Source organism: Pygoscelis adeliae, unplaced genomic scaffold, assembly GCF_000699105.1.
Source record: "Pygoscelis adeliae isolate BGI_AS28 unplaced genomic scaffold, ASM69910v1 Scaffold244, whole genome shotgun sequence".
NCBI lineage: Eukaryota > Metazoa > Chordata > Aves > Sphenisciformes > Spheniscidae > Pygoscelis > Pygoscelis adeliae.
The window spans coordinates 58554-77519 of NW_008824648.1; the positions used below are offsets into that span (position 1 = coordinate 58554).

At 44.8% G+C, this 18966-nt stretch overlaps 1 protein-coding gene across 1 annotated transcript; it reads right to left on the bottom strand.

Moving 5' to 3' along the window:
- Window positions 1-1217: 1217 nt before the first annotated feature.
- Window positions 1218-18583, bottom strand: PKD2L1 (polycystic kidney disease 2-like 1). The gene is made up of 15 exons (XM_009322393.1): window positions 18289-18583; window positions 14260-14373; window positions 12775-12902; window positions 11362-11618; window positions 10260-10484; window positions 9669-9897; window positions 9052-9222; window positions 8145-8326; window positions 5868-5988; window positions 5084-5182; window positions 4193-4314; window positions 3747-3864; window positions 3381-3517; window positions 2447-2594; window positions 1218-1430 (listed from the first exon to the last, which is right to left on the bottom strand). The coding sequence occupies exons 1-15, from the start codon at window positions 18581-18583 to the stop codon at window positions 1218-1220; spliced, it is 2559 nt and encodes an 852-aa protein (XP_009320668.1).
- Window positions 18584-18966: the final 383 nt, after the last annotated feature.

Here is an 18966-nt window from a genome sequence, read left to right on the forward strand (position 1 = left end):
GAACACAGTGACACATCCATCTTGAAAAGGTGGCAATACAAAATGCCACTGCACAACGTCCCCACTAAACCCATCACTGCACAGCTCACTAAACAGTGTAGCATTAATATGAGTTGTCAGCAGTGGTCTGGGACAACTCATGTTTCCATTGGCTTTAAGCCTACAGAGCCTATTTGAGGTTAACTATTGTAGAATACCAGCGATTAAGATATTTGAAATACATTTACAGTGGTCCTGTAATAGCTGCAATAGTCTGCACTAACTACAAGGAAAGAGAAGTCTCAGCAAAGTGAAAAATGCCTGGAAAAGAAGTATTTTGCACGTGATTGAAAAACCTAACATTCATCTCATTTTCACAATATTCCTAAACTGAAATGGTGTCAGCACCCACGACTGCAACCAAAATTGTTTCCTTGACAAAAATTAGAAGTGTCACAACTTTGTACGTATGGTGCTGGTTTTGTGAAGTACCTTGAAATGCAATTTAAGGAGTGTGAAAATAGGCAACATAAAGATTTCTTAGTGTCAACAGCTGTGTTAGAAACCATATAACCAGAGGTCTGTTCCCTAACACTCAGACCTCGGACCCTACCAGTAACAACTGCTTCTCTGTTTATGATATTTCAGATCCCCTCTCAACTCTCATTTTTGTTATCCAGAGTAAGGTGTTAGTATCCTCTTTTCTCAACATCTGAACCTGAGGTACAGAGAGGGTTACCAAAGCATTCTGGAAACAAACTACAACAGAACAAAACTGCTGGTAACCAGGTAGACACAAATAACTAAATTTCTCACCCTAATTATTATATTCTTCTTTGTTTACATGATTACGGCATCTTTGTCATGCAGACAATTGTGTGTGTTGGGAACAAGTTGCAATGTGCCACTCTGGACATAAGTGTTCACAGAGTTCTGGGGTCTCTACTTCTTGGGAAAAGATAGAGAAAAGATGTTGCGTCGGCCTGTTCAGAGGCAGAAAACTAATGCAACACCTGGTTTCAAATTTCTACCTACTCCAGAGATACGGGGGCCAGAAGTTCTAGCTCTGTGACATTACACATCATTACGCTGGAAGAGAGCATCCCTGACTTTTCACATCGTGAGTTCCTGGCAACAGTGGTATCTGCGTCCAGCTGTCCTCATTTTTCTAACAGCGGGGAAACAACTGACAGTGGCTTAGTACGGTGGGTGGCAGACTAGGAGCATTGGGCTGTTCGCTAGAAGCACACATCAGGCTGCGGCTGGATGTTCTTGGGCTCCTGAGATCCCAGCACACTTGACCTGGGCAAGAGGGGGTAGACCCCATTTTGGGAAGAGTTGCCACTCAGGTTGTTTCCCCGTACATGTTCCATTCCCCAGCTTTCTGCTTCTTCTTTCCCCAGCTGGTCTAGGCTCTGGGGGAGCAGCTCTTCCTGACTGGGTTCTTCCTCCTGTGAACCAGAAGAAAGAGTGACCTGCATTGCTAGCAAGCTACCAAGAAGTCTAGCAACGCTCCAGGAGAGAGACAAGGTGTGCATGATACTTAAATATCTCCCCACATTCTTCCAGAAATTAATACAACCTGCCTGTCTATTAAAGATCCAGTATACTGTTTGCTGCAATATACTGATGAATGTACATTCAAGCATTAGGCAGTCATCCCTTTTCGCCCTCTACAAGAACATTCACAGAAATCCTGGGGCAAAGCAAATCTGCCAGCAAACACTTGAATTATCTTTCGGGCATGCTCACATGAGAAGTAGGACACTCCAGACTACTCTTTCAGATGGGAAGGGATCACAGAACTACTCCGTGAAAGAGAGAGCCTTCTTTCTGACTCAGCTAGGTCACTGTGTACTGTTGGACTGTTCTTATGAAAGCCATAAAGACACGAAGTGATGACATTGCTCCTGCATGCCTTTCTGCCTTTGACTTTAAAGCTGAAGACCCCAAATATGCTGGTTGACTGAATACAGGCAGTCTTTGGCAAAAGTCGCAAGTCTGCAATGAGGTGCTATGGGCACACCGCTAACAATCTTCCACCTCATGTGTGATAAATAATCCACAGGCAAGATGTTAAGATCACAGTCCACAACACTATCATGAGCTGCACTTGCTGGGAGGGACAGCATGATCTTTTTTGACGTCCAAGAGTGAGTAGGTGCAAAGAAACTGAAGATAAGTGAATTGCATCCACTGCCACAGGAATGAGCTTGGCCTCAAAGGAGCTGGAAGGTGTGTTTAAGGGTACCATGGTTAACTGGGGGGACACGAAAGCAAGAAGCTTTTTGTCACTGTGCTTGAACAGAAGAGGCATGATCAGACAAAATGCTGACCCTGACCAACCCTTTTTGTCTTATGTCAGTGGGGACTGGGAAAGCAAAGATGATACCAGGTCCATTCACATCGCAGGGCTGGTCAGCTGAACCCTGAAGCTGGTTCGAATGCATGGTGGAGGGTTACTAACCTTGCTAACATTGTCCAGTGGCTTGCCCAACAGGTCCTTCCTCTTCAGCTTGTTTCTTTCCAGCACGTCTAGCTTGCTCACCACTGCATCAATCTTGGAGCCAATGCTGTTTATGGACTGTTCCAGCTGCAGCACACGTTGCAGGAGGCTGAGGAAGACATGGAGAGCATTTGCAAGCTTTTTCTTGTGATGAACAACGGGATTTGCAGCAGAAATCTTACGGACAATGGGCCAGACCCCAAACAGAAGTGAATGCTCCACATCAGAGAACTGATTCATAACCACTGAAGACGTAACTCCCTGCTACACTGTGTTTTCATCTGTAATCAGTGATTCTGCTTAGGATGGATCTCAACCAGTTTGGGTCACAATATAATCCCATTATTAAATACTGCACCAGCCTCTGCCTTGATATGGCCCTATGTGGATTGCTCAGTGTTTCTCAGTAGCAGAATCAGGATCTCCTGATTCTGTGTGCTGTATTTATCCCATGCTCCTCCTGCGGAAGAAACAGCCAAGTGTTATTCTCAGACCTGGAGGATGGAGGCGAACTAGGCTATAAATCAAGGATATTTATTCCCACAGGACCTTCTGTAAAGGTATCAACTTCCCCTGGACCAGTTATCTGGGCTACCTTCTGACCCGAAACATGACAGCACATTGCCTCTGGCCAGCTGACAGCTGCAGAAGTTATTCAAGAGGCAGAAAGCAAAATTTCTTAACCCCATCTTTTACAGGAACAAGCAAACTACATTACAAGAACTGTCCCAGTTCTCTCCTGACCTGCTCATTTACATGTGTGCAAGATAGAAAGGGACAAGATCTTACTGAAACCGCTCAGCACCAGTGTAAACAGTTACATCAGGGAAGGAAGCAGCAGGGGATCAGACCCCTCATTTGCAGAGGGATTAAACTACTGCCAGCACAAACATACACTTGGAACTCTTCTTTGGAGACCCAGCTGGCCTTATTGGTGTGGTTATTCCTTGCTTCCACATAGGTCAGATTCTCATCCGGGTTGTTGTCACCATAGGATTTCCCCAAGTTTTCAATCTCTGTATTCAGAGCAACCTAGAAGATAGATAAAAAACTCCTGCAAAGTTGGATACTAACTCTGTGTCAGCTTCACTGTGAATAACAGAGCTGCACAGGCAGTGATATACTCGGCTGCTATCCAGGCAGAGTTGGAGCTGTATTTGAGTTGCCTGCTTAGTTTATACCCCAAACCCAAAGATTCCTGAGGCCACTTTGGAGTGATCTCTACCAAACAGAGGGTTTCTCTCGTTGCCCTTTTTTTTACCCTTTTCGCCTCTAGGTCATGCTTCATCTGCTGTTGCTCCTCTTCATCAAGGATATGGTTGCCATCTTTGTCAAACCTGGAGAAGGCTGCTGTGATCTCATGGTCTGCATGGCCCAGTCTGCAAAAGAAGAGAAAGAGAAAGCTCAAGGCACTGAATTACACTGTTAGGCTGTAACAGTGCGGGAGCACGCCTTTTGAAATTAGCGTATTGTTTCCTCCTGCCAGTGACAAACCTAAACATCCCAAACGGGAAAGAGGTAGCAGCACAAACCCATTTAGAACAGGAGATGAAACACATGAGGAAAGATGGTAAGTATTTTTTTTGAGTCTTACATTGCCCAGATCTGAGCTAACTGCTCTCTCAGCCTTGAAAGCCAGAGAATTTAAATTACCTGTATGACCAAGAGAAAAGGGTAAGCGGGCATCCCTTAGGCTGACTCACTTACTCCTTCAAGCTGTTCTTGAAGTCTTCAAAGTCCAGTTCTTTTGTTCCATTCTGCAGTGCTTTCTGCACATCGGAAATCCGCTCCTTCTTCAGCTTCAGCCTCATGAGCGTCCGGTTGTAGCTCTGTTACCAAAGGTGCAAACGGACACGGAGTCATGCAGGTAGAACAGTGAAAAATAGGGCAGAGCGGACAATGCAGTATGGGTGAGCAGATGCTAAGTAATACAGGGAGATTTTAAGCTTTCCAGAAGCAAAAACACAATGCTGCTGAATAAGCCCCATCTCTAAACTAGGATCACACCTTCAAAGCAACACCAACATGGTAGCCAGACTCTCCATGACAAAGTTTGCCCTCTGCTTTTCTCCTCCTGACTCTCCCTTTTTCTGAGCTCCCAGTCATCAGCTGTTTAAGACATCTCAAATGCCATTCTTTGCAGAATGTTGGTCCCACAGCACAGAGTTGTCAAGTTCCAAGACCTTATCTGGAATTTGCCCATGGGAAATCCAGATGTAACCCACTAGATTTGCACCACTGTAACATGCTCAGCTTAGCAAAATAGGACTTGCCATTTTATTGATGAAAGTACGCTCTATCAAGGACTGAAAGAGCTTTGTCTAGAGGCTGTCCTGGGAAGAAAAGTCTCTCAGAAACACTGCCAGCATGCTCAAGCGTTGGATTTCCCCAGCCCCTGCTTTCTCATCTTCCCATTGCCAAAGAATCTGGGAGCTTGATTTATCCCGGAAAGGAACTGACACTCCTGTGTGCACCAAGAAGGTGGATCTGGAGTTGGCAACCACTGTTTTTTTCTAGTAAATTCCATGTAGGTGAGGGACCACGAGAAGATGCTTCAGAATTTAGCTAGAAAGTAGCACAGCTTTCACTATTCATCACCTGCTTCAAGATGTCCGAGAGCTGCAGCTCATCCTTCTGGCTTGAAAGCTCCTCCTTGACTTCTGAGTATGTGTCATTGATGATGGCCAGAAACATGTTCTAGAAAAAGGGGAAGAAAAGAGATGAATAAGCATAAGGCATCTTGCCTGCTCCAGCAGCTGAAGCAGCAAGAGACAGGCATAGTCATGCAGGGCTTAGTTAAACAAGGAGCTGTTTCCACATAGGGTATCCCTTGGGCAAATTAAAGTGGGTGAAGGGAAGGCCCACTTCAGCCACACAGTGCTTTCGCACTGGAGAGGAGGTCCTTGCAGTTAACGCAGTGGCCGAAGGTACATTTTTTCCCAGCTCAAATACCATCTTTGGTAGTCTCTCCTGCAAGATCTTAGGTTACATTTGGATTCCTAGCACTGGGTATTTAACCTGGTCATTATGAGCATTCCTCTGCATCCATTGCCTAGGAAGCCAGAGACTGTCCCCCATGCTTTGTTCACTGCCTGCTACAGGGCAGCTGAACTTATCCCCTTGAATTCAGCTACTACATCACTGGTATTCCAAATCAGCTTTAGTATTCGCCTTAAAGGATGTGATTATGGCCCTTAATCACCCTGATCATCAAATCCCCAATTGCTCTTTGTCTACTTTGGTCTATTTGCACTGCAAAGCTATCGTAACAGAACCTTCCTTTCTCTCTAACCATTTGCACTGCACCTAACTCAGGGATTATCGGGAGGGGTCTCTCAAACACTGCGGTCAGTACAGGGGCAAGGAGGGCTTTCTTGCTTACCAGGAGCACAAAGAAAACAAAGAACACATAGGTGACGAAGTAAATAGGCCCAAGGACCCTGTTGGCATTGTCAATGGAATTGTAGTCAAAATCACCGAGAATGATCCGAAACTGGGTGAAGCTGGAGGAGAGGAAGAGCACAAGGTCACACAAAGGCACATATATTTATCCTACCTCCTCAGACAGTCCTGAGGTGAACCCTGAACCTGCCTGCAGCCCAGATGGTCACAGGCACAAGCCAGAACAGGGTCTAAGTCACTCAGTCTGACTGGTGAGTTAAGTGTACCCATAGCATTTCAGGGGTGAATGGAGCTGATCTGGTTAGAGCAAGAGCTGTCTGGAAAGTAAAACATGTTTTCCACGCAAATTTCTGTTTGTCCAAAGTGTGTTTTGGTCTAAACAGGAGTTAAAAACAGAAAAAAAACCAAAACAAAAACAACCTGAATTTTCCCTTATAAAGGCGTTTGACTCACTGAAGCCTTCTCTGGCAAGAGTTCATGAGACTGTAGAGAGGATGTTAGTGCTGGACAGTGCTCTTCAGCCTTTTGCAATTCATAGCCCCTATAACAAAGCAAGTTTCAGTCTATTGATCAGAAGCTTCCTTATCTCAGTTACCTCTTGTAGACCCCTTAAAGCAGGACCTGGATGCCAGAGGTCTGTGGAACACAGGCTGAAAACCGCTGCTGTAGCAGGTACCTCCCTTAACATTGCGCATTGCCTGAGCAAGCCCATGGACTGAAGGGCTGTCTGAGACTGGATATCTTAGCTCTCTTCCTCAACACCCCCTTGCTCATCCACCCACTGGTCATCCCCCATCTCAGGTACCTTGATACATTATCTGTGGAACTTCTCTGGAAATTGATCAGTGAAATGACCCTTGTGAAAAAATATCCTCCAGTGAAAAAAATGAAAGGGGAAAGAGAGCCTGGAGCCTGAAAATCCTGCCTGAGAAATGCAAAGCTCCATTTCAGATTCCTTGCATTTGGACTATTTAGGGAGCTGGGAATGTTTTCCGGGTCTAAGGAAGAGGAATATGGCTTTGCTTCCTCTTCTTTGGTTTAAATTGTCCCAATTCAGTGATGTTGAAAAATCTCCTTCCAATAAAAATTATTTTTATCTCTTTTGCTTTGAAAATGTCTACGTAATCTTATTTAGACTATTATACAGCATATTTTAGAAAACTTCATGCTGAATTTGTATTAAAATTAGCATATTATATGACTACCAACTTTCAGAAATAAAGTAGAGCTGCTATCCTATCAAAATCAGATATTTATAAATAATATAAATATGAAGTTTCTGAATTTTTCATTTCAGTGTTTAAAGCTATGCTCTTGATAAGATAAATGCATTACTTCTGCTTTTCCCTGTGAAAACCCTGTAGCAACAAACAGTATTCCTTCCAAATCTTTGTTTGAATTAAAGTGCACTATCTGATGAAAAACAGAAAAGTTTTCATGCAGCTGTTGTGCAGACACTGAAACGATGTGATAAGCAAGTGTATTTGGAAGCCAGAGAATTTCAAAACTCTGGAGCTTCTATCTGGGTCTCTTCCTTATTGAAACCCCACACACACACACAAACACACACACAAACACACTCTGAGCCTACCTCAGAACACTTGTTTTGAGCTATTTAGTTCTTACCACCAGAATTACAGAGAAGTTTAACCTAACTAGGCCTAAAGCTGGTGTATAAAAACACAAATTTGCCAAGGTTTCAGTGACAGTCAGACAGCACCATTCTACCACCTTTACAGACCCACAGCAGGTGAGAAGGTGACAGAAGGTCCTGCAGAACTGAAACTAAATTATCAGCTGAGTTATGATACTTTTCTGCAGAAAGACATTAAACCACTTTGCATGTTGAGTACCCTTGGTGTGCCTAACAACTCCACATCAAGGGAAAGCTGTCTAGGCTTCAGCAAACTGAAACTTCCCACTAAACGCTCCCATGAAAAGGCTGGGATTTCCATTGAATTGTAGGGCTGCAAGGAGTCTCAAAGGCTGGTAGGACCAGCTACTCGCACCCCTACTGATAAACACCAGACAACCAGAAATCTGTCTGTAACCCTCAATTTTCTCACTGCGTTCTTTTGTCCATGAAGATGTCACAGCTGGAGGACTGTGAGCAACTCATTAACCATTGTGGCTTTATTACAATGAGATATAACAAATGTCTGATTGACATTCAGATTTCCAGCTGGGGAGAGGTTGGAAAGTAGTTAAAATTCCTTTGATGAAATGATGAAAACATGGTTCTGACTTATACACTTACATGCATTTAACAAAGGTACTGAAGTTTTCCACTTGTGTCCCAAAAAGAAGGTAACCCAGCTGGGCATAGGCAAAGAAGACAATGAAGAACATAATGGCAAAGCCCAGGATGTCCTTGGCGCAACGTGCCAGTGTGGAGGAGAGCTGGGTCATTGTTTTGTTAAAGCTAATATACTTGAATATCTGCAAGAAGAAAGAACAGGGGCAAAGTTAAGTCAAACCATCAGCTAGGTCAGTCTCTCTCATATATGCGAACGCTTACTAAGACAAGAGGTTCACTATAGTACCAAAGCGCAGAGAAGACTGCCAGGCTAGGGGAACGGTGGCTTAGTGTTCAGAATATTTGTCCCAGGTGTGCCACTATCTTCCTGTGGGATCATAAACATATGTCTTTTTTACCTATGACAAAGGAAAATATAAAGAGGGACTTCTGTAAGGACAAGTGTCTTGAGGCTAATGAGGAGCCCCAAGTATGTTGTGGCTTTCCACCACGCCAAGATGCCTTGGTTGAAATGCAAAGTCCATGCCTACAGACGAGTCATTTCCAGTTGTTGGGTGGCCATCGTGAAAGGAAAACATGGTTTGCCAGATTATCCTCCAAAACACTAAAATAGTACAGGATGGACAAAGTTATATTGTGCTCAGGATTTCCTAAAACCACTTTTACACCACAATGTCTGAGCTTGTCTCCCTGTCCATTATCTCCAAATAACTGGCCTCAGAATGCAGGGTGGAAAGTTGTCTGGATTTACTGCAAGACAGAGCATATGACTTTGAGGAAAATCCTTCTCTGTTACATAGCTGTGACCCTCATTCACTCAAAGGGACAGAAGAGTCAACCCCCCAAGCTATCTAGAGGAAGAGGTCTGAGACTGGAGGCCTGGCACCTCCCAGACCCCCTACAATACCTTGATCCAGGCAAAGAATAAGTTGACTGCATTCATATTGTTGTACTGTGTCTGCCAGAATGCCAGGAACTCGAAGTCTGCATAGGTGTTGGGGTGTCTCAGCAACTCTCCCAAAAGTCTGTTCACCTCAATAGTGCGAAAGATGTGAAAACCAATAGCGACGATGGAGAGCTGCGAAGAGGAAGAGTCTGCAGTGACCGCTGTGCCTATGCTTTCTGCAGAAATTAAAGTGTCACAGAATTCCTTGGCATCACACTTCACAACTGCAGTCTACTGGTAGGGGGTGGAAATAAGGTCTTAATGCACTGAATGACTTCACAGCCTCTCAGGCATCTCTAAGGAAAGAATTTTCTCCTAACAGCTGATAGAAGAGCATGTTTTCATTTACTCTGCTAGTTCATTCTGCTACTGGAGCAAAACATGTGCCAGCTCTTGTCTTATCTAGACCAGTCTCCCCATTCCTTCATTTGTTTTGGCTCTTATACCGCTCTGCCATTGCTGCCCCCCCCAAAAAGTGTGTAAGGATCCTCACCAGTCTCCCCATTTCCTTCATTTGTTTTGGCTCTTATACCGCTCTGCCATTGCTGCCCCCCCCAAAAGTGTGTAAGGATCCTCACCAGAATGACGACCACATCCAGGATGTTCCAGATGCTGGTGAAGTACTGAAGCTTGTGGATACGCAGCTCCAAAATCTCCTCCACCACATAGTAGAAGATGAAGACACAGAAGACAATTTCACAGGCAACAATGAAGAAGTCCCATGCACTGACATATCGTATAAGCTTGACTGTCCGGATTTGCCAGGAGGGAATGGCACCACCAGTGGCTGGAAACTCAACCACTAACCTTGAATGGGACAAGAAAACTCTGATAATTACAGTCAGGGGGAGGAAGGCTCTTAGATAATTTTGAGAGGCATCAAACCTGAGCATGAGCTATCCACCAAACCATGAGTGGAAGAGTTGTGGATGTGTTTACGCAGCCTTACCTCTGCTGCCTCACTGCCCATGATAGGGAAGGGTGAAAGGTGAAGGAAAGTGTGACTGGTTATGTCAGGAAGACCAAGTCTTCTTACTAATCTATGCAACATCTGCTGACACCACTCAGTCCTACCCCCTGGTGGACCATATTAAAATATTTGCATTTTAAGAAACTGGCATTGAGGAAGAAGCAAGAGGCAGAAGAATATTCAGTGGGACTCTGCTTACCTCAGAATGCAGAACAGATTGATATTTGCATTATACACAGAGAAATCAATGAAGACAACTCGTGTCCCCCGATCCAGCCACAACTTCTCCTTCAAGACTTTCAGGGCTTCAGCACTCTCTTCTCTGGTCAGCTTGAGGTCTATGTAGTATCCTCCTCCACTGTAAGTGGTTAGTCTTCCCCAGTGAGATGAGCCACTCAGCTCCTCCTCAGAATGGTACCTCCACCTGCAACAGACAAGCCATAAGCAAAGGCATCGCAATCCCAGGCTTGGATATGACCTTGTTGCCAGGAGAAACTAGACTACATCTTCAAGGGACAGAGCAGTTTTTAATTAAAGTGTTGGCACTTAATTCCTATTCCAGACCTGAGCCTACATCAGTTCTTCATTATTGATAGATTTCTGATCTAGTGCTTCCCAGCAGTGACACAACATGACTTGTGATACTATGGAGGGAAAATTCTGCAGGTTCGTTGGCTATGCCACAGTCTTGTTTGCATGGAGGTTACTCCCAGGATCTACTGGGTTGCCTTCTACCACGTTGCACACAACCCTCTGCTTAGAACCCACTTACACTCATATTTCCTTATGAACAGTAGCTTCTCATTCACAGACCAAGACTCACGCAGCAAGCAAAGAGTTATTAAACTGCAGCTACCTCACATTATTATAGAGAAACAGGTTTTCAAGATGAAAGAGATGCACTCCCTTCTCTCTGGCTCCTGAAATCCAGGAGGGAAGCAGATAGCATCATCCATTTGATAGGTCTGGTCCCAAAGGTCTCTATTTATCCTTACCCTCTTAAAAAACAGACAACAATCTCTACCTAATTCTCCACTGGATTTTTCATGGCTTTCCCAACAGGTCCCACTCTGCCACTCATCCTGTTGTGCTTTTCCTCAAAGAGACAGTTGGCCTTATTGATAGACAAAAGGGACTTGCTGCCGCTGACTGCAAGGGTACTTCCAGCCCTGTGGCTCAGCAGATCTTATTTTAACTAGAAGAGACTAATTTGGGGGAACTAAAAGAAAAGGAAAAAAAAAAAAAAGGAAAGAAAAGAAATCACAAATTTTCTAATCCTGAACAGCAGAAGATGTACTTACGCCGTTCCATTGATGAGTCCAAAGGAGACCCTTTCCTCCTTGTCTTCTGAGTATACATCATAGCAGCCTGAGATTTCCTCCTTGAAGTCATCATGGACCACACAGGAATTGTTCTTCACCTTCAGTTGTCGCATGCGCGGGACACCCAGCAGCAGGTTCTCGTAATAGATGTATGACTGGGTGCCGTGCGCTGCTAGGGACTCGTTGTTGTACCACTTTGTCCAGTAAAGATTATCCAGAAGGGGACCTTGTGCATACTGCAAGAGAGGGAGAGGAGAACAACTTCATAGTCCACATATCAGAGAAATTTTCTTGGCCTAGGCTTGAGATAGTAAAACCTGACCCACCCCTCTCTACTCCCCAAGATGGAAAGTAGTAGAAGCTTGTGTTGGGTATATGCTAAGGAGGGGAAAGACCAGGGCTGGTGGAGTCATGGGGTGGAGGAGGGATGCTGGGCAGCGGGGTCGTTGTTGGCTTCTCACAGGCCTGTAATACGGTTGTTGCACCTTATTGGGTTAGTGAAGAGACAAAGGGCCCTGCAAGCCTCTTTGTCCCTTCCACTTCAGTGAGCACAAGTCTCAAGGAGTTGTCCTGGCATGAGGTGTGAATTATGAAAAGGGGGTGTGCCAGTGCCCTGGAAACAGTGGGGGAAAACCAATAGTGCCATAGTTCATTTTACTTTTTTAATACAGCAGGAAAAGACAAAGCTAACTGACAAACAATTTCTGGCTGACTGACAGAGATAAGTGATTGCAATATCTCAACAGCATTCACTGTGGCTCATATTATTCCTTCTCCAGTTCTTTGACAGAAATGTGTTAGACCCTAGACATCTTTTCCCCTCTTTATTCTCTTTGATAAAAGTCATGCAAATTTTAATCCAGCTTTTTCGTAAAGTATCTATAGATCGGACCAGCCCAGGCAGGTTAAGTATGCTGTTCCCACAATTGCCCATGAAAATGGACGTAGGCTTATTACTAAGACACCAGCACAAAGACATTGGACTGTAGGATTGAAAGCCATTTCTACCACAAGGAAACCTGGAGTAAGTCACTTGGCCTGTCCGGGCTGGTACTCCCTATCTGTGCAATGAGCACCATATCACAGAAATTTCTTTTTGTTATGTCCTGCCTGCCTAGCTGGTAAGTTCCTGGGGAATGGACTCTTCTGGGCACACACAACACTTAGCCTAGCCAGTATTCTGGCCACAGTGCTCAGAGGGATAAATTATATTTTAACTCAGTGGATATTTTGCAGGCAAATGATATTGTAACTATTGCTAGTAGCTGGCAAAAGCTTGTGGCAGCGAAATGCCTTGCTGAAAGCACTAGGTAGCACATTCAGAGGGAATTGAATATCCCAGTCCAGTTGAGATTTCCAGGGCTCCCCATGCCGGGCCAGACTTGTACTCACCACCCAGAAGTCAGCCATGCTGCCGATGGACTGGAAGGAGACACGGCCATCCGTAGAGGTCTGCAGGAAGAGCTCAGACATCACTTTGGTGTAGTAATAGGCATTGGAACTTGTCATTCCATATGTCACTAAAAGAAGAGACAAGAGGAGGGTCCTCCCTTATACCTGAATATTGGAGCCTGACATAAATATATGTATATATTCACTTTCTGTGTAGCTTATACTATCACAGGTAAGCTGAGCAAGGCACAAGAGAAGAAACCTCGGGAACTCTAATCATATTACTTTCTGCTTTCTTAGGGATTTACACACTTATCCGTTGCATGTTCCAGAATTTAAACTGTCAGACTGACAGACTGTAAGAGTTTAAAAGCCAGAGAAGATCATTGGATGATACAACTGAACATCCTGGGTAACAATTTTTTTTCCTCAGACAAGATTTCTGAGAGAAATTTTCTTTCTCAGAACAAAGTCCATGATCTGTATTTTGAAGTTCTGATCTGAATCCAAAAAGGTATAGAGACCACCCCATTTTCCCAAGTGGAAAGCTCCAGTTAAGTTCTCATCTACCAAGAAACCTCAAACAGGAGCAGGCTCTAACTTCCCTGAACATGTTGTTTCAACTCTCCAGTGCTCCTTCCTGCAGAAAAGCATCCATCATGGTGATCACTAAGAATGTGTCCTACTGTTGGAAGGGCACCATAAAAATAAAGCAGCTGACATTCAAGACTCCTGCACACACACTTCTGGATGAGTCAGTGTGCGACCACATGTACGTCTGTGTCCGTATCTTTGTTCTTTAGGAAGAGTGGCTGAAGCACTGTCTCCCTGGGCCAGTGTGATAGTAACTCAGGTTGGTATTGTCTGTCTGTCTCTCCTGCCATAGGGTTCATGAAATATAATCCTCTTCACTGTCCCATGCCACAGGTGCTCATTTGTGATAATGAATTAACCTTCCCCAAAACCAAACAGCCATTGTTCTACCCACACAGAGCCCATTAGCATTCAGCACAGGGACACATTAAATCCACCCAAGAACAACAGTGTGAGCTGCCATCTGCTTTATCATCTCCACCACCCCTCCAGTCCCAGAGGGGAAAACCCTCCCTGAACCCTGTGTCTTTCATCCCAGGAAGTTTCTAGAGCTGCTCTCTGGGATTTGAACATTTGCTGTGAAACTAAGAAAAGACCCTGGGCAGATTCTCCCAGGACTGTGGAGTCGATGGCTAGAACTGATAACATGGACCAGAAAATAGTGCTTAAACTTAACCAATATCAATTAGGTCTAGAGCAATAGTTAGTGATTTTACTTGTGTGTGCAGCCGCTATTCTGCAAGTTAATGACACACCTGCTTGCTGCAGTGAGTGCCTGTACAATAAATTTAACACCTACAACAGAGTGAGGAAGTCTAACAATAAAACCTCACATTATTCCCCTCACGCTGCACACAGAAAAGACACCTACGAGATGTGACAGCTACTTACGTAGACAGATGTCCACCAAGAACACAATATAGACTAGCAGCTCTCGCAGTGTGGTCTTCACATAAAGCTCTCTGTTTTCAGCTGTGTTCTCAGTCAGCGTAGTGCCCCACAGACCTGTTGAGTGTAAAGAAGAAATTGGAGAGTTTTGGTGGCCATTCTCAAAGGCCATGTGAGGAGCTGAAGTCCCGTTCCCAAAAAACACTCTTGGGAGTTGGCTTTTTATCACTTTTCAAAGCAAAACCACTTTTCTTCTCAAAACTTGACTAAGAGCTGTAAAAATGTGTTAAATAACCCCTAAAAAGAACCATTCCAGCATGAACAAAAGATTTGGGGCTGACCAAAACTGAAATATATTGGCTTTCTTATTTTGCTAAATCAGTCTCCAGGTTTTTTTGAGTTCAATATGGACTGATCTTTTCCTGCCTGTTTTTCAGCTTACTCTTTGCAGAAATTCAGTCTTTGTCACAAGTACTCTTGAAAACACAAAATTTCATCTCAGTCATCCATGTGCCAACAGCCAACCTTCTGATAGGACTTCCATAGCAGAACTGTATCTGATGCTAGCTATGCTATCTTTACAACTCTTAGTCCTTTTTAGTGTATATTGAACCATCAGGCCCCAAATATTTGTCCCTTGCTTATGTAAAAACTCTTGCAAATTTCTTCTAGGTCACGACTCAATCAAATAACCCAACTCAATATTTTCAGCATAAAATTTAGAGCCAAATTATCTTCAGGATGTCTATCAATGGAGCTCCGCTGACTTCAATACAGTTATGCCAGTTGCACCAGCTAGTGATCCGATTTCTTCACACAGTGAAAGCAACTCATTAAACGTCACCAGGGTTGATCAAAAAGAGAGAAACACTTCCTTTAAAAGGAGCCTTGATATTTTGGGTTTGATGAACTGCCTGACACCATTAGTGTATTTGTTTGTTCTTGCTGTAATGGCTTTCTGTTGTGATTTCTGAAATGCTCCTGAAGTTGAAAGGCATAAGAATTTCCACTTGAAAGCCTAGTGATGGAAGCCATGTCAATAATACCTGTAGTCTTGCTGCTTTCTGCAGCTCCTAGAGAGCTCAGCCCTGATGCCCATCCCCAGCAGAACACAACAATCATCTTCCTGCAAGCCAGGATCAAAGCTGATCAAAGGCCACACATTTGAAGTCATCTCTGGCAGAGGACAAAGGGCTTTTTTCTTTGGAGCAAGCAAAAGTGGTATAGTGGTCTGTGCGCATTTACTCCTGTCCTTTCGATAGTTCTTTGTCATCTCAACAGATTAGAGAGGTTTTTCCACCTTCAGCTACCATAGTGCCTGTTGCAGCATCCACCCTCACTCCCGGACAGACAAACCAGTAGCCTGTTCTGGATATGCCAGACCAGGAACAGGAATGAGAGCCTGGAGAAGATCTGGATTAACTCATGTGCATGAGGGAGTAGCATGTGGCCTGCGGGAGTCTCCGCAACGGAGAAAAACAGGGGGCAACAACCACCCATCTGTTTAGGTCACTTTTAAATGATGTCCTTCATCTCTAGATATGACTACGCCACAATCTTCTAACAGGTTTATTTGTTTTTCCATGAGGCAGGGAACCCCTACTATCCACATGTTGGGAACAGAGGCACAGACTTTCTTTGCTTTGGGAGTTTAAGTGTACTCGGGAACACCTAAATTCAGGGACAATCAAATGTCCTTGAAAACTTGGTTCAGAGGCCTGCCCAAAATTATACCTGGAGGACCATGAGGCTGGCCCAGTACCCTTTCAGACCGCATCCAGTAATTGTAAAACTATATCAGCTGAGGTTTGGTTTCAGCTGTTTCTTTAGGAAACATGCCATGGAAATATACCACCTCATACATGAAGCATGCCCCTATCTGTGTCTCCTGTGGCACCACCCGCTCCCTTGGGGATGCAGCTGTTTTGGACAGGACATTTGGAGTAGAAGGATATTCAAGACTGGAAGACATCCGGGCTTCCTTATGGCATCTTGCACGACCGTCCAGCAGAGCAAAGACAGAGCAAAGCAAAAAACCTCAGAATCTAGAAAACAGGCAATCAATGCAATTTGTTTGTAATCCTTGCCTTCCTGATAGTAACAAGTTACTGGTAAGAATTAATGGCAACATCTACGTTATCTTCCGAGGCTGCTTTTGAACCAGACTTGTGACCCAGGTGAGCAACTAGCTTACAGCCTCGGGTACAGCCTTCCAAAGGCAGTAGGAAGCTGGGTGCCCGCCACCATGCCACCCAGATACCCAGCAAAGTCTGTCTGTAGGCCGGCCACGAACAGCTGAGGTGGCAGGAGGCAGGCAGGAACCAGAGGACCCAGAGTTGTCTGGACACAGTTTAGAGAGGAACAGTCCTGAGCAGCGGCACTAGGAGCAGCAGCTACTCACTGGTAGTCCTGCCCAGTAGCTGGTGAGGACAAGAAAAGAACTCAATAAGCCAACTATGACCAGTACCCCCAAAGAGCTATGGACACATAGTCCCAAGGAATGGTTTTTAAGCAAAAAAAACCCCCAAACTGTCCGTGGCTAAGCAACTTATCTTTACTACCTCCGTTTTCCATGTGAGACACTAATGTGATTAAATGGAAGGGGAGGGCAGAGGGGGAACCAGCAATATTTGGAGAGGCAATGAAAAACAATGAGCACCTAGTAAAGATGCAAAGGAAGGATGCAAATTCTCCAAGGAAGAAGTCCCCACCTCTGTGAAGCGGATAGAGGCCTTTCTTCTGGCTGCACTGACCTTTGGATCTCATCTTCCCAGCTCTTGTCTGTCCTACAACCCTATTTACCACCCTTGCTGGCAGGACACGCTGCTGCAACAGTCACAGAAGAAGGGAATGCTGTAGTGTCCTGACAGATATTTTCATTTGCATGCTCCAATTTCAACCCCGGCGTCTCACCAATGGAATCTTGATGTTAAAGTATGGATTTGTTTTTCCTTTTTAAATCTCAAACAATGCCTAGAAGAAAGGATGTCAGAATAAAACAGGTAAATTGTACACTGCCTCTGATAACACCAAGCCCGCCCAGCACTGATCCTTGGCCAGGAAAAAGCTCTAAAGCCTCAGCTCTGGCTTCCATGTGAATTAATACTGTTAGACTGTAACTGCAATGACAAGTAAGAAAGAATTGATCATAGAGGGGCTGTGCAATTCTGGACCAGGCTATACTGTTATTCACTCACAGGTACTGTTAGAGGGTACAGCTCTGAGAAAGGTTCTTGCAAGACCAGAAAGCAGAGCTCCTGGTGTTCCTTTTCTTCTAAGTCAGGAAGAAAGACACATTGGCAAGAAAATAATAGTTTCCCCGAGAAATAGTTTATTGCTCTTTCTTCCCTGTTCTTACAGCATTAGGACTTTATGCCTCCTATAAGAAACTGTTCAACAAATGCCCTTGCCCAGGGCTGTATCCTTACAGGAGACCTAACTTGCTCCCAACTTTCTGATTGCCTCTGAATAAGCCTACATAATATTTCATTCCCCTGGAAACTAGCATCTCTTTCTTTCAGCTGTCTTCAAGCAAAGCCTTGTTTGATACATTCCTATTATCATCTGCATTTCAGTCCTGACAGTGCTAGACTTTCTCTGGTGGATATTTATGTCAGTTCTTAATTTACTGTAACACAGGGGCCAGTACCACTCCATCTAGAAAATGCACGCAAAGACAGAACAGTCTCATCACCAGAGCGATGGTTCCTGTGGATTCAGGACACCTAAGCTCTGCCAACAGATTCACTGCATGACCCTGAGCACACCACTAAGTCTGTACCTCCTACCTTGTAGCAAAGGTAACAGGACAGACACTGGAGCTACAGCAAGGCACACGGAATGAGGATACTCCCTCCAGGTCAGCCAAAGATGATCTCTGGGGTAATGCTAGTCTATGTTGGGCAGGTTCCTGGGCTACACAGATACTATGGGGTTTCTACCTTCTGCAGCCCCACACTCACCTCACCCCCCCATACCATTGTTCTTCCCAAGGGCTAGTAAATCCTTTCTAGTGAGATACCAGAGCTTTACCTCGGATGCCTCTGAAGATGTAGAAACAGCACTTGAGGAAAGGACTTGTCTTCCCATCCACAGCTTTGCTCTGCTTTTCCTGGTAGGGCAGCGGATCCCCTACCTCTTCAAAGTTCTCATAGGGATTCTCCAGGATGGACTTGGGGTTGTAGATGGCTTGAATCTTCAAGGAGGTAGAGGGAGAGCCATTGTAAACAGGATTATCCCAAGCTTTCTTCCCCACTGCCTCCAGTTCATGCTCCTCTGAGGCTCCAAAGTGGCTCTCAGCTCTGCTGTTTAGGTGAGATGAGCTCATGGCTGGTCACTGGCAGCAGAAATATTTTTTAACTGGAAATGTGAAGACTGCCTGCCCAGGCTAGAGTTGTAAGTTAGCAGAGAGAGAATCAGTCAATGCCATACAGTTTGTCTGCCTCAGCAACCCAGGAGAAGGCACACCAAACAGCTTCCCACAGATAGCACACATCCTCTCTCTCTTTTATACCAGCTCAGCTGGTGACACCTATCAGAGGAGTGGCACTACCCGTTGTTAGGAACCACCGTCAGCCCTATTATCCCAGCAGTCCTGGGAACACCGACACATCCAGGAGACCTTCTCTGCTTCCCAACGGAGATAACAGACCCAGATGCCGTCGTGGGAAGAGGAGGCTGCTAGGAGACGGCCCCTGAGTTGAGGCGGGG